Source organism: Anomalospiza imberbis, chromosome 16 (genome assembly GCF_031753505.1).
Source record: "Anomalospiza imberbis isolate Cuckoo-Finch-1a 21T00152 chromosome 16, ASM3175350v1, whole genome shotgun sequence".
NCBI lineage: Eukaryota > Metazoa > Chordata > Aves > Passeriformes > Viduidae > Anomalospiza > Anomalospiza imberbis.
In genome coordinates this window covers 11,428,647-11,444,512 of record NC_089696.1, presented here as the reverse complement: position 1 = coordinate 11,444,512, position 15,866 = coordinate 11,428,647, and the positions used below count along the sequence as shown (strand labels likewise).

The 15,866-nt window shown below is 45.2% G+C and overlaps 1 protein-coding gene across 1 annotated transcript in view; it reads left to right on the top strand.

Moving 5' to 3' along the window:
* The first annotated feature begins 3,092 nt into the window (after positions 1 to 3,092).
* Positions 3,093 to 15,866, top strand: part of C16H7orf50 (chromosome 16 C7orf50 homolog) — a 124,512-nt gene continuing 111,738 nt past the window's right edge. Inside the window, exons 1-2 of the mRNA XM_068207050.1 lie at positions 3,093 to 3,253; positions 8,394 to 8,536. Coding sequence (XP_068063151.1) covers positions 8,408 to 8,536 — 129 coding nt within the window. The 5' untranslated portion in view covers positions 3,093 to 3,253; positions 8,394 to 8,407. The remainder of the gene's footprint in view (positions 3,254 to 8,393; positions 8,537 to 15,866) is intronic.

The following is a 15,866-nucleotide window of genomic DNA, read 5'->3' as shown; positions in this document are numbered from 1 at the left end:
TTGTCATTTTGTATGCATTCAATAAACTGTTACCCTTTCCAAGCCAATGTTATTTGTTGCTATATTTAGAATAAGAACTTTAATACTATGAAAAATGTTTGATGTAGGAAGTGAGATGATGGTGCTAGGTAGATTACAGTTGGTATGAAATACAGGTAGATTTGCTTAGGTCATGCCAAGCCAGAACTAGGAATCTCCCAAAATGAAAATGTGAAATACAAGCTACTGTCATATGTCTCAATCCTTTTGGAAGTGTTCTGGCTCTGCATGGCAAACAACATCCATGTGAAGCTTCCTCTTGGTTTCTGAATGTCATTGGAAGGCCTTTATTTATAAAGCCAAACCACCTTTTTTACAGGTCTTGTCTGAAGCCTAGTGCTCACAGAGGCACGTGCAGTATAATTCTTCATCATGCATTGTCCCTTAGACAGAAATCTAGATTTGCAGGAATATATTTTGTGGTTTCAAGGTGAAAAGGAAGCCAGAGAAAGTAGCATTAACTTTGTCTTGTGTAATGAGAGTAAGGCCAAAATACAGTGTTGTTTAGGAAGGCTGCTCTTGCTGTCTCCCTGAAAAGCTTAAACAAGTGAAGCCATGGCAGATAATGCTCCAGCTATTACCCTGATCAGCTCTCTTGGCTCTTTAAAACTGCATGAGTATCCAGCTGCTTAGCTTGAGGCCTGAAATATTAGAGGTTGATGGAATGGAAATGTGCTGTTAATGAACAATGCTAATTCCCCAGATGGGATCTAAGTAGACCTCTCATCCAGCTAATTGTGAGAAAAATGCCAGGGCTTTCTGATGGTGTCAGGGGGTCAAGACCTCAATTTCATGTGTCATTGGAGCCATTCCTCTGCATGCTGGGGCTGCTGGGCTGCAGTGTTGGCTTAGGACTACCTGGAGGGTAACTGCAGCCCCTTCAGTCCCCTGCAGTGCTGCTGAGGTGGGAGGAGAAGCACTGTGCAGGGCAATGCTGAGTTCCCTGACCTGGGAAAAATCGTCTTTGCTGATGCTGTAAGAGATGGGAGCGCAGTTAGTGCGTGTGCTTTGTACATCCTTGGGGGTGCTGCAGGTGTGCAAAGATGGTTGTCTCTCTTTTTGAACACTTTAATCCTTGGAGTGGGAATGCTGCCTGAGGAGGAAATGTGGATTTATGGTGCTTCACAGGGACAGCATGTAAACAATCAATGCCTCGAGTCACAGGCCTTTCCTAAGAAAGGACAGATGTTATTTCTGTCCAGCACAGAACAAGTATCTGTGCTATCCCATATTTAAGTTTGGCCCAGTGTAATTTCTCATCCTGGAGAAGTTTTTGGAGAAGATGACAGCAAATTGGCCAAACTGTACACATAAAATAGATATGAGCTACACTGATCACTCCACATAATCTAATTTTTTGCAATCCTGCAGTCAAGATTGTGATTTGATGGTATCTGTAATACTGTGTTTAGCCACAGGATGTCACAATAGGATGTGCAATAACAGAGTCTATTTTAGGAAGTCTAAACATAGAAAATTATTCTTTGCTTATCCATATTGGAGCAAAAGCTCAAATTACAGCTTTAGTTTTAGGTACCACCACCCTCTGATTATCCTGTGTGCGCCTACAGCCTGACTCATCCCTAGCACACTGCTATATTTTATATTTTTTGAGTATAATTTCTAACCAGCCACCCATTCCCAAACGATGCCGTGCACCCCACTGGTGCTTTAGGAAGGGGATTCCAGGTCCTGACCGTGGTGTGAGGAAACAGCCCAGGGAAGAGAGGCTCTCCCAGCCCAGCAGTGATGGCTGGGGGCAGGAGGGTGTGACATTCCCATTCTCTGGACAGAGAGACAATTCAGTCTCTCAGGAGAAGCACAGAGAGAAGAGAAAACAATCTTTATCTCTGCTCCTTTGTTTTCCCCATGGAAATGTGGAAATGTGGTGTGGAGATTGTTCACCTGCAGTGATTGCTGGGTTGGATCCTGGTGAAGGTTGTTAGGGTTCAGTGACCAGTGGGATCCAGCTGTGGCTCGGGCTCAGCAGAGAGTCAGTTGTTAGTTAGACAGGTAAGTTAAGAAGTATGTAAGATAGTACAGTATCTCCTTAAATAGTATATTAATGCAATATAGTATAGTTTTAATAAAGCAATCCTTCAGCCTTCTGATCTGGAGCCAGACATCCTCATTTCTTCCCTGAGTTGGAGGTCGCCTGATTTTCCGATAGGAGGGCACCTGGGTGTGGGGAGGAGGTGGAAGAGGAGGAAAGCAGAGGTTGTCCCTTTCCCATCAGTGCCTGAAAGGGTACAGGGACATGTTTGCCAGCAGCATCTGCTCCCACAGCCAGCATCTCAGCTGCTGCTGGGATCCAAGCAAAGGGAAACAACAACCCTGCCTCAGGTTGTCCTGAAAAATAATGTGTCATCTATGTGTGTGTATGTAGTAAAAATTCTGGCCTTTAAATTACCAAGGAGACTTGGAAAAGTTTGTGCATGGGGTATTTATAGAAAATGAAAACATGGAAACCGATCTGCTTCCTGGGACTTGTCTTCGGAGGTGTTTTCTGCATCTGTCAAACCACACCCGCGGCCTCTTCCCACGCCTTCCATCGGGACACGGGTACTGCTGTCTCACACCTCAGGATCTTTCGGGATCTGGAGCCTTTAGGACCTGCGGGTTGGAAGGGACGGGAGCCGTTCTCCAGCGAGCCCCATCTCAGTGTGTCCGCAGCGGCGCCCAGGCCAGCCTGCTGTGACCGGCAGCACTCGGCTGCCACGGGGAGCGCCGGGCTGGCCCCGGGACAATGCGGGCCAGGCCCCGGGCGGCTCCCGGCCAGGCCCCGGGACAATCCGGGCCAGGCCCCGGGCGGCTCCCGGGCGGGTCCCGGCCAGGCCCCGGGACAATCGGGGCCGGTCCCCGGGACAATCCGGGCCAGGTCCCGGGCGGCTCCCGGCCAGGCCCCGGGACAATCCGGGCCGGTCCCGATTCCGGGAACCTCCCGGGCAAAAGGGCGGGGCCACGGGCGGAGCTCGGCGCGAGAAGATGACGTCACCCGCGCCGCCAGAAGCCGGCGGAGCGCTCCGCAGCACACGTGTTCCCGGTGGGCGCTTTAACTCCAAGCGGGGCTTCCTATTGGCCACCGGGGTGATTGACAGATTGGCAGCCAACCAGATGCCGCCATTCTCCCCGCGTAGCCAATGAGAGGCAGGGGGCGGGCGGTGGCGCCAAGCGTGGTGCTCAGTTGAATGTGCCGGGCCGGCGGCTGCGGGAGGTGCGTGTGGGACGGGCGGGGGCGCAGCCCGGGGTCCCCCCGCGGTGGCGGCGGCTCCTCCGCGGGTCCCCCTGCCCGCACGGGGCTGCGGGAGGGGCGGGGAGGCCCGGCCCGGCCAGGCCCGGCCACATGCGCGGGGGTGGCTGAGGAGGCTGCGGCGCACACGGGAGTGTGCAGGGATGTGAACACGGGTGTGTGTGTGCTGGGATGTGAACACGGGTGTGTGTGTGCTGGGATGTGAACACGGGTGTGTGTGCAGGGATGTGAACACGGGCTCTGCTGGGATGTGAACACGGGTGTGTGTGTGCAGGGATGTGAACACGGGTGTGTTTGTGCAGGGATGTGAACACGGGTGTGTGTGTGCTGGGATGTGAACACGGGTGTGTTTGTGCTGGGATGTGAACACGGGTGTGTGTGCAGGGATGTGAACACGGGTGTGTGTGTGCTGGGGTGTGAACACGGTGTGTGTGTGCAGGGATGTGAACACGGGTGTGTGTGTGCTGGGGTGTGAACACGGGTGTGTGTGTGCAGGGATGTGAACACGGGTGTGTGTGTGCAGGGATGTGAACACGGTGTGTGTGTGCAGGGATGTGAACACGGGTGTGTTTGTGCTGGGATGTGAACACGGGTGTGTGTGTGCAGGGATGTGAACACGGGTGTGTGTGTGCTGGGATGTGAACACGGGTGTGTTTGTGCAGGGATGTGAACACGGGTGTGTGTGTGCTGGGATGTGAACACGGGTGTGTGCAGGGATGTGAACACGGTGTGTTTGTGCTGGGATGTGAACACGGGTGTGTGTGCAGGGATGTGAACACGGGTGTGTGTGCTGGGATGTGCACACGGGTGTGTGTGCAGGGATGTGAACACGGGTGTGTTTGTGCTGGGATGTGCACACGGGTGTGTTTGTGCTGGGGTGTGAACACGGGTGTGTGTGTGCTGGGGTGTGAACATGGTGTGTGTGTGCTGGGATGTGAACACGGGTGTGTGTGTGCAGGGATGTGAACACGGGTGTGTGTGCTGGGATGTGAACACGGGTGTGTTTGTGCTGGGGTGTGAACACGGGTGTGTGTGCTGGGATGTGAACACGGTGTGTGTGCAGGGATGTGAACACAGGTGTGTGTGCAGGGATGTGAACACAGGTGTGTGTGCTGGGGTGTGAACACGGGTGTGTTTGTGCTGGGATGTGAACACGGGTGTGTGTGTGCTGGGATGTGAACACGGGTGTGTGTGTGCAGGGATGTGAACACGGGTGTGTGTGTGCTGGGATGTGAACACGGGTGTGTTTGTGCTGGGGTGTGAACACGGGTGTGTGTGCAGGGATGTGAACACGGGTGTGTGTGCTGGGATGTGAACACGGTGTGTGTGCAGGGATGTGAACACGGGTGTGTGTGTGCAGGGATGTGAACACGGGTGTGTGTGTGCAGGGATGTGAACACGGGTGTGTTTGTGCTGGGATGTGAACACGGGTGTGTTTGTGCTGGGGTGTGAACACGGGTGTGTTTGTGCTGGGATGTGAACACGGGTGTGTGTGTGCTGGGGTGTGAACATGGTGTGTGTGTGCTGGGATGTGAACACGGGTGTGTGTGTGCTGGGGTGTGAACATGGTGTGTGTGTGCTGGGATGTGAACACGGGTGTGTGTGTGCAGGGATGTGAACACGGGTGTGTGTGTGCTGGGATGTGAACACGGGTGTGTTTGTGCTGGGGTGTGAACACGGGTGTGTGTGCTGGGATGTGAACACGGTGTGTGTGCAGGGATGTGAACACAGGTGTGTGTGCAGGGATGTGAACACAGGTGTGTGTGCTGGGGTGTGAACACGGGTGTGTTTGTGCTGGGATGTGAACACGGGTGTGTGTGTGCTGGGATGTGAACACGGGTGTGTTTGTGCAGGGATGTGAACACGGGTGTGTTTGTGCTGGGATGTCAACACGGGTGTGTGTGCTGGGGTGTGAACACGGGTGTGTGTGTGCAGGGATGTGAACACGGGTGTGTGTGTGCTGGGATGTGAACACGGGTGTGTTTGTGCTGGGATGTCAACACGGGTGTGTGTGCAGGGATGTGAACACGGGTGTGTTTGTGCAGGGATGTGAACACGGGTGTGTGTGTGCTGGGGTGTGAACACGGGTGTGTGTGTGCAGGGATGTGAACACGGGTGTGTGTGTGCAGGGATGTGAACACGGGTGTGTTTGTGCTGGGATGTGAACATGGGTGTGTTTGTGCTGGGATGTGAACACGGGTGTGTGTGCTGGGGTGTGAACACGGGTGTGTGTGTGCAGGGATGTGCACACGGGCTCTGCTGGGATGTGAACACGGGTGTGTGTGCTGGGATGTGAACACGGGTGTGTGTGCTGGGATGTGAACACGGGTGTGTGTGCTGGGATGTGAACACGGGTGTGTTTGTGCTGGGATGTGAACACGGGTGTGTGTGCTGGGATGTGAACATGGGTGTGTGTGCAGGGATGTGAACACGGGTGTGTTTGTGCTGGGATGTGCACACGGGTGTGTTTGTGCTGGGATGTGAACACGGGTGTGTGTGCTGGGATGTGAACACGGGTGTGTGTGCTGGGATGTGAACACAGGTGTGTTTGTGCTGGGATGTGAACACGGGTGTGTGTGTGCTGGGGTGTGAACACGGGTGTGTTTGTGCTGGGGTGTGAACACGGGTGTGTTTGTGCTGGGATGTGAACACGGGTGTGTGTGTGCAGGGTTGTGAACACGGGTGTGTGTGTGCAGGGATGTGAACACGGGTGTGTGTGCAGGGATGTGAACACGGGTGTGTGTGCAGGGATGTGAACACGGGTGTGTGTGCACGGATGTGAACACGGGTGTGTGTGCTGGGGTGTGAACACGGGTGTGTTTGTGCTGGGATGTGAACACGGGTGTGTTTGTGCTGGGGTGTGAACACGGGTGTGTGTGTGCAGGGGTGTGAACACGGGTGTGTGCGTGCTGGGGTGTGAACACGGGTGTGTGCGTGCTGGGGTGTGAACACAGGTGTGTGTGTGCAGGGATGTGAACACGGGTGTGTGTGCAGGGATGTGAACACGGGTGTGTTTGTGCTGGGATGTGAACACGGGTGTGTGTGTGCTGGGATGTGAACACGGGTGTGTGTGTGCAGGGATGTGAACACGGGTGTGTTTGTGCTGGATGTGAACACGGGTGTGTGTGTGCTGGATGTGAACACGGGTGTGTGTGTGCAGGGATGTGAACACGGGTGTGTGTGCTGGGATGTGAACACGGGTGTGTGTGCAGGGATGTGAACACGGGTGTGTGTGCAGGGATGTGAACACGGGTGTGTGTGTGCTGGGATGTGAACACAGGTGTGTGTGCAGGGATGTGAACACGGGTGTGTGTGTGCTGGGATGTGAACACGGGTGTGTTTGTGCTGGGATGTGAACACGGGTGTGTTTGTGCTGGGATGTGAACACGGGTGTGTGTGTGCAGGGATGTGAACACGGGTGTGTGTGCAGGGATGTGAACACGGGTGTGTTTGTGCTGGGATGTGAACACGGGTGTGTTTGTGCTGGGATGTGAACACGGGTGTGTGTGTGCAGGGATGTGAACACGGGTGTGTTTGTGCTGGGGTGTGAACACGGGTGTGTTTGTGCTGGGGTGTGAACACGGGTGTGTGTGTGCTGGGATGTGAACACGGGTGTGTGTGCTGGGATGTGAACACGGGTGTGTTTGTGCTGGGATGTGAACACGGGTGTGTGTGTGCTGGGATGTGAACACGGGTGTGTTTGTGCTGGGATGTGAACACGGGTGTGTTTGTGCAGGGATGTGCACACGGGTGTGTGTGTGCTGGATGTGAACACGGGTGTGTGTGTGCAGGGATGTGAACACGGGTGTGTTTGTGCTGGATGTGAACACGGGTGTGTGTGTGCTGGATGTGAACACGGGTGTGTGTGTGCAGGGATGTGAACACGGGTGTGTGGGCAGGGATGTGAACACGGGTGTGTGTGTGCAGGGATGTGAACACGGGTGTGTGTGTGCTGGGATGTGAACACGGGTGTGTGTGCACGGATGTGAACACGGGTGTGTTTGTGCTGGGGTGTGAACACGGGTGTGTGTGTGCAGGGATGTGAACACGGGTGTGTGTGCTGGGATGTGAACACGGGTGTGTGTGCAGGGATGTGAACACGGGTGTGTTTGTGCTGGGATGTGAACACGGGTGTGTGTGTGCAGGGATGTGAACACGGGTGTGTTTGTGCTGGGGTGTGAACACGGGTGTGTGTGTGCTGGGATGTGAACACGGGTGTGTGTGTGCAGGGATGTGAACACGGGTGTGTTTGTGCTGGGATGTGAACACGGGTGTGTGTGCTGGGGTGTGAACACGGGTGTGTTTGTGCTGGGATGTGAACACATTTGCCCGTGCAGTGAAAGTGACACTGAAAGTGACAGTGTTGGGGCAGCTGGGTAAAGCCACTTGAATCAGGTGTTCTGGCAAAGAAACAGTACGGAATTACAACTAGACTTGCTTTCAGAACCAGCTGAAGTGTTGTCTGCAACTCCTGTTCACTTTCACCCTTATTTCAGTCTAAAATTAAAGATAAAGCTAGGGAGACAATTCTTTAAGCATAGTTTTACCCCATTAACCTAAATGAAAACAGAAAAGCTTGCAGTTTAACCAGAACTAGTCATTTGAAACTAGTTGTTTTGATTGTTTAGTAATCAAATAACCTTACTTTTTGCTTGTGAGTGCGCACATGTGCATATTAATGAGATGACTAACAGTCATGTGAATGAGTTTTGAGATGATGGGGTGTTATCTGAAGTAGACAGCTGATCAAACAGTTCAGTGGGTGTGTTCTAACCTGCAGAAAGCACAGCCTAATTATGGGGAATTCCTACCAGGAATAGCGCTGAGGCATTTTCCACACAGTGCCTCAGAGGACAAAAGGTGTGGGGATTCCTCCAGGGGAATGGCATTTGAGTTTTACAGTACCTTAACTACAGTGTATTCCTAAAGGAAACATGAACTTTCTCCAAAATGAATCAAATTTCAGTGCAGACATACATTTCATAGTTAGCTAGTCACAAATAATTACCATACCAGTGTAGTTATAGTATAACTGTCTGTATATGAGACTGATAGTTAATATTAAGAAAAGGTTCTAACTGCAGCTTGGTGGTTTCTGTTACAGAACAGCATTTTAGAATGCCAAAAATGATTGTGGAAAAAAAGGAAAAGAAGGCAGAAAAAAGAAAAAAGATGAAGCAACATGTGGCCCAAAAGGACGAGCTGGAATTGGAAACCAAACCGAAGAAGAAGAAGCAAAAGCTGCAGGTTTGGCTCTTTAATTCAATACAAAATGGATTTGTTGTTGCTGTAGATTCTGTTCTGAACATGAGTTGCAGTTCTGAACACTGCAGCTGCAGTGCTTCCTTGGATGCAGTATACCTAGAGTGAAAACTAAAAGGAAAAGATAAATTGAGCCAGATCTGGGTGCGTTCGTAGCAGGCAGAGAAGTGATCTCTGTTTTGGGTGTTCTTGAAAAACAGAGAATGGGTGTGGGTGAAAGGTGAACCAAGTGAGGAGCTGTCATACGGCAATCTCAGTGGAGCTTCAGTCTTCATGTGATCCTGAGTGCCTGGGAAAACATTGAAAGATGTTTTCTTGGAAATTCTCCTGGTTTTTGGACAGAATGTCAAGTGGCCAGAAGGTGTCAGCAGTCTCTTTGTATTCCTGAATGTTTTATGAATTATTTTATGAGAATAAAATTAGCAATCTCAATCTATTACTTCAGTAGGAACTTGGAGTTGGAAGATTTTTGGTGTGGTTTTTTTTTGTTTGTTTGTTTTTGTGGTGGAAATTATGCATAATTCAATGACAATTCAGTTCTGATATTTTTAGTGGTTACTGTGGAATGAGGATCAAAGAACTGTAAAGCAATTCAAGAAGTACAGAGGGAAAGCAGGTTTTTTTCCTCAGGAATTCTTGAGGAACACCTTGAGAAGCCATGGTCTTAATTCTCTTATGTTTCCTGGCCTAACATAAAATATAAGTGAAAGCTTCTTGTTACTTCCTTTATCATGACATATGTAGTTCAGTGGAGCTCATATAACTAAGAATTAGTACTTATTTTGTTATTAGACTTTATTTCAGCTCATTGGCAAGAACATATCTGAAGAACTTTTGCATTCATAAGAGTCTCTAGGTATTACATTTAGAGTTTGGGAAGCTTAATATAAAAAAGCCAACCTATTGGCAGAAGCTATTCAGAGGTCTGTACAATTTTGCAGTTTTGAACTCAGCAGAAATGTTCCTAAGTAAGAAAAGACTGCATCTTTGTCAAAGCAAAAATAGGAAATTTTGTCCTTATAGCTTCATAAGAGGGAATGGTTCTCTTTATATTACGGACTGTGGATTTGCTGTGCTGTAATTAAATTTGAGTGAAAATAATTATCCAGGACAAAACAGGGTGAAATTGAAATGTCAAAATGAAAATTTTATTGTCTGTGATAAATTTAATGTCTGTAATTTAATGTAAAACTGCCAAACAGTGGAGGTGGGCTTCAAGCTCCTGGCTAGTGGGGCCTTTTTGGACCATCTGATGTCCAGTGTTCAGTTCCTACAACACCCAGATGAGTGTTGAGGGCTGTGCAGACTGTAGGACTGTGAAAGAAAGAACAAAGAGTAATAGAAGGAAGAATCCTTAATGCTGTTAGGGAACACCACCAAACACAACAGTTCTTGGAATCATAAAAGTTGATGCCAGTGGGTGGCTTGAACATGTATCTAGTGAGTTTTAGGGAATGCCATAAAAGGTCTATGACAAGCCACTTCTTGGCATCAGCTTTATAAACTGTAACTGTTGATAGAGGAAAGTCTAAGTTAATAAACTTCTTTCTTTAAAATTTATCTTCGAAATAGCTGTTAAGAATGAAAAACACAAGGCAGATCTTAAACAATTTCACTTCAGAAGTGGTTAAAGAAATGTAATTGCTTGGCAGTTTGATTGTTGCTCAGCGTAAGTACTCCCAGTTTTGTGTGAAATGCTTCGTTAAGGCACACTGGCATTTATGCCTTAAAGTGCTTTTGGTCATCAAATCTTGTCAGCATGGAAAGTGTAACAGAGAACAAGGTAAAACTGCTCTGTGGGAACGGGAAGATCAGGAGGAGCTCTGGGGTGATGCTCAGTCAGATCACAGTAAGAAATTTGGAACACAAGAGGCATCTGCTGAGAAGGTTTTTTCTGCACCTTTATTAATTTGATTTTTGTTATTTTAAAATAAGCTGGAATTTTGCTGGATCTACAGCAATTCCTGAATCATGGTGCCTGGATTCTGATGAGCTGTGATTGGCTTTTAATGCAGTAACTGAATTAAAGGAAACTCTTCCTGGCATTCTGAAAGTAAGGATGGGTAGGCTCCAGTTTTTCCTAAGGAGTCTCCTGTGTGGTAGAAAGAGTTTTTGGTGGGACAGAGGTTTCACTAGCTCATTAAGTCACATTCCTGTGATTTAGTTTTATTTGTTTGTTTGTTTGTGTTTTTGTTTTGGTGTTTTTTTTGTTGTTTTTTGTTTTTTCAATTCTAGTACAGCAAGTATAATTTCCAAAGTGGAAAATACAAATGTCTAATTGATTTTGTTATAGAGCTGGAGGCAGGTTGAAGTGTGTTTTCAGGGACTGGATTTAATGTACACTGATTGTTCCTTCAAGAAATTTATTTCAAAAATTCCTGCCAGCCTTAGACTAAGGCATTTTTTCTTGGAACAGCTTGACCTTTCAGAGTAATCTTGATGTTTTATTGATTTTCATCTACTCAATTTCTTCTGTTTACACTAAATAGTAATAAGCAATTCAAGACCAATATGAATGTTTTTGTGAGTGATCTTAGAACCACAGAGCTCTAAATAAGACATCTCCAGTGGAGCTGAGTTTTAAAGTTTAAATAAGCTTAAAAACTTAATTCAGTCTTTCATGTTTTTCTGATTCTCCTAATGTTACTGCTCTATTTACCTACTTGAACTTATCACACATCTTAAGCATATATTTTTTTAATCAATAGACATGAGTTTTACATTTTTTATAATGACTTTTATAGTTTGCTAACATACTTACATGTTGAACTATCAGAATGTTTAAGTTTTTCCTTTCAAACTGTAACATGGGTATGAAGAAAAGAGATTTAAAGTGTGCCATCTAGACTGGTGGTTTGAAGCTGACTATTGGCTTCTTAGGTAACAACTGCCTGGTGAGTCTTTCCTTACAAGTTAGTTTTGTTTCAGTTCTCTAATAAAAAAAAAATTTTGCAGTATTGTTAACGTGTCATCTTGAAATAACAGAACCCTTTGTTTCTTTGCAATTACCCCTGTTTTGCTTCTGATTGTGGATTTCTCCAGCTTTCAAACTTCCAGCTGCCTCAAAGCGTTCTGGAGCATCAGTGCTTCCAGTTGCAGCTCTGTAGGTAGGGAACAGCATGTGGTTGCTTTGTTTCCCAGGGCTGTTTGGGTTCTGCTCAGAACAACCTCACTGTGTCAAAGGATTTGACATTTACGGGCAGACCTCGTTGCTGCAGTGCTGTTTGCAGAGCTGCTGGCTTTCTGCAGAACAGTAGGAAATTCTTTCAGAACAGAACATCTATTAGGCAAGATGCAAAATTCATAATCCATAGAAAACAATATTAATTTCCTGTTCCTTCCCAATTTAGTCTAGTGAGCGTCGTAACTTCAAGGAAAATTACAATGACTAAGGGAAGATCAATCTTTATAAATCAAATCCCCTGTTCATGGTTGAAGGGTACTTTAGGTAATGCCCATACAGCCAGTGGGTGTTTCCTTGTACTTCCTTGTTATCTCCAGCATTGCAAGTGGTTGGAGGAGGAGGAATCAACATTTTCCTCAGATAAAGGCAGGATCAGTGGGAAAGGAATTTAATTTCTGAGATTCCATACAGATACTACAAACAATGGCAAATAAACAAGTAGCTCATAGTGTTTTTTTCATCAAAGTGTGCAGGTGCCCAAACAGTAAGATCTGTTTACTAAATGGAAAAAGGCAAAAGTTGTAAAGGGTTTTTCTATTTGGCTTTTTGGAGGTTATCATAAAGAGCAATATAGAATTCTTAAGCTGCAAAGCAAACCAGAAAAAAAAAAAAAGCTCCTTTAAAATCACTGTTTGGTTGTAGCAGTGGAAAACCCCATTAAAATTATGTTTAAGCTGTGGAGATAAACATTTTGGGCATGAGCTCGGTGGAATGACTGGGAATGCTACTTTGATATGATCTCTAATGCTGCTTGTAATCAGGTAACTGGGGTAGTAATTTGAATGTTTAATGAATGCAAACCAGACATTGGTGCAAACTGATCCAGCAGATACTGTAAAGCTATCATCAGACAGTGTATTTATTTGTTTGACAACCCACTAATTCATCCCAAAGCCTGTTCTTGAAATAATGAGTTGTGGATGATTTGCAAACAAACTCAGTAATCCTTTATTGTTCCCTTAATTTATTTTTCTAATTAATGGGAAGCTTATCTTGTAACCATCAAAATAACTTGGTTTATATTTTCCCATCCTGAAAAAATGCCATGAAGTTAACAACTTAGTGTGATGTTGCAGGATTTGCTTCTGATTACCAGGCTACCAGCATTAACTGTATTTTATATACATTAAAAGTATATTTTGGAATCTGTTTGCATTGCAATTCCACTGTCCACTTTTCCTGCACTTGTTTGGTTTTGCTTAATCCTCTGTTGTAAGCATTAGTGTTATCTGAGGTTATTGATTTTTGTTCAAGGAATATGTAAAAATCTTAAATAATAAAAGAAAAAAAAGGAAACAAATTCCAAAAAGTTAATTTTATTTAGCATAACGTCCTAAAATAAGAAACTCGTCTCATACTGGGTTTTTGGACCAATTTTAAAGTATCTTTAATATGCAAATAGAGTTTTGTCCATGTTATGAAGAGAAGATGACATAATCTTTCATCTTCCCCCATCCCTCCATCTCCCCCTGTGCCTTGATACATCAGCAGAAAGCAGTTTCCCAGAGATAAAGGGGGAATGGGAGCTGTTTCTCAAAATGGCCAAGTTAAATGTCAGCATGGATATTATTGTGCTGGGTTTTGTCAGTCTATAATTAAAATGTTGGGCCTGTTTCTCTTTGCTTTGGGCTACTTTTCTGTTGAATGTTTATTTTTGGGTTATTTGTTTGGGGTTTTTTTACTTGCACAGAGACAAGTTTGCTGGCCCACTGGCTCTCAGTGCCTCTCTGTCTGGTGGCTGCCTGATAGTTACAGGAAATAATTACAAAGCTCTAAATCCATGTGGCAGTTATGGCTTACTGTATGACATCTTGCTTGGTTTATCTGCTTTCTTATCTATGCAATATTTCTCAAATTAGGAAAATTTAAAAAAAAACAACCAACCACAAAATAACAAACTTTGAGGGCAGCTGGTTATGGGACTGAAACATTTGTTTCCTGCTAACACTTCTTCATCAGAATATTGATAGAGTTGCTTCAGATTATTTTATTAAATTAACCATTCATTAATTTATTTTAAAAAGGGGGTAAATTTAATTGTGACACCCATGTAGTGTTTATAGAGAATAGTAGGCCTTTTGTAAACAGACATGTCTAAGAAGGTACAGAATCGTGTCTGAAATATGGATATGCATGGATTAGGCTGAATAATTTTACATTCCTTTGAAAATTATTTTTGTAATGGTACGAATAGATTTCCCAGGAAAGAGTATTCACAGCTGGGAAAACAGTTGCTACTTTGAAGATGGTTTTCCCAGGCAAAAGGCTCACGTCCCCAACTGTGTTTGGTATAAACAATATGTAGTGTATTTCTTACTTGTGTTTAAAGGAATTGTGCATTCTTCATTACGTATTAGCCAGCAAGAGTTTCATGCTAATTCTTGGTATTTGCCTTAATCTGTATCCATTCAAAGTTAATTCCCTAGTTTTATTAATAAAGCCAGGGTATTAAATTGATAGGGAGTTTGGTGGTGAAACAGAACTGTCCCTTCTTTGCTGTTAAGAGGGGAAATTCTTCCTTCTCTGCTTGGAGCACGTACTTGCTGTTTCCTCTCAGCCCTCATTCTCTGCTTGCTGGTGAGACCTTCCTTGGTGGCTCCTCTTGGATTTCCAGTATAAATCCTTGCTTTCCTGCCTTAACTACCAATACCTTAACAAAACTGAAATTCAAGACAGGATTCCCACTTGTGGGTTGATTTTGTTGAGTGTTCAGTTGTTGAAGGAGCAAAGGCAAGATCTGCTTGACTGTGTCACCCAGCTCCATTCCAGTGAGAACACTGTTTTTTAGCCTGTTTCAATGATAATTTTATTCTGGTTCTGGATTGATGACTTCTCACAGAGAGAGACATCATCAATGAAAATTGCTGGAAAAGGCCCAAATTGTTGAATATAGAAAACTTGGCACAAAACCTCAAAATATGTGTAACTTAAGTTAAAAAAAAAATCCTGCTAACATGTTTGAATTTGCAAAATGCATTCACTTGGCAAGAAATTAACTTGTAAGCTTGACAGGATGTTTGCTGCATTCTGATACAGGATAAAGAACAGAGAAATGGGCATTCAAAGGCAATTATTCTTCACAGGGCTTGAAACTTGGAAGAGTGTACAGCATAATGTATTAATGCAGGCCTGATTCTTGTGGGTTTGTTGCTTCCTCTTTATTGCTCTTGCTACTGTTTTGTTCATGTTAATTGGCTCAAAAACCCTAAAATGGCACAGATTTGGATATTTAAATTATGCTTATTCTAAAAATCAGCTCTGTCCTTGATGAAATGCTGCTGCTTGTTTAAACAAGGTGGGAGTCTGGTATAATGATTTTTATAAAATATGACTTTTTGTGTGTTGATGAAATAGATTCAAAAATTAAAAAAAAGCCCCAATGTTTTGGTGCAGATAAAAGAGGGGTGATGGCTGCTTCTGTAGTATGAATGAGAAATGAGAAGTTTTCTCATTCAAAATGCCTTCTGTGTTTAGATGCAATGTTGTGAACTACATGGAGGATATCAGTGTATATTTATGTATGTTAATGAATTACAGCATAGATAAAATGGCTCTTGGGTATTAGATCAAAGCCACACAGATTAATAAATACTTGGAAAATGCTTGTCTGTTACATCCAACAAGTAATTAGAACAGAAAATTAATCTTTTGACTTTTAGAACCTGCCTGAAATATCGAGGGTACAAGCATGAAGGTATTTGACAGGGGAACCAGACTCTGTCTTTGAATGCATTTACCTATTTCTAATTGAATCCCACAGGAGTTCTGTAGGACATCAAACAGAAGATCATCAACCAGTGTTTTATTAAATTTTGCAGCATTATCTTAATAATTTGCATCTGTAAACCAGGCTATTGCAAATAGCATATACATAAGGGCAGACAGCTCTTCCTACCATCTCCGAGTTTGAAAGATGTCAAAGCTGTTCAGAGAATGTACTGAGGGCTTAGAGCTGCATTGCTTAAAAAGGAGCAGAGTGGTTAGGTAAGGAGAATAGAAAATCTGAAGTATCTGTGGAAAATACATGCTTTTAGTTACTGTCATTCCATCCCACCTTTATGCTGTGGACTGAATCCTGAAGGGGAGTTATTCATCCTTACCCACTTGTAAAATAACGAATTGGTTACAGAA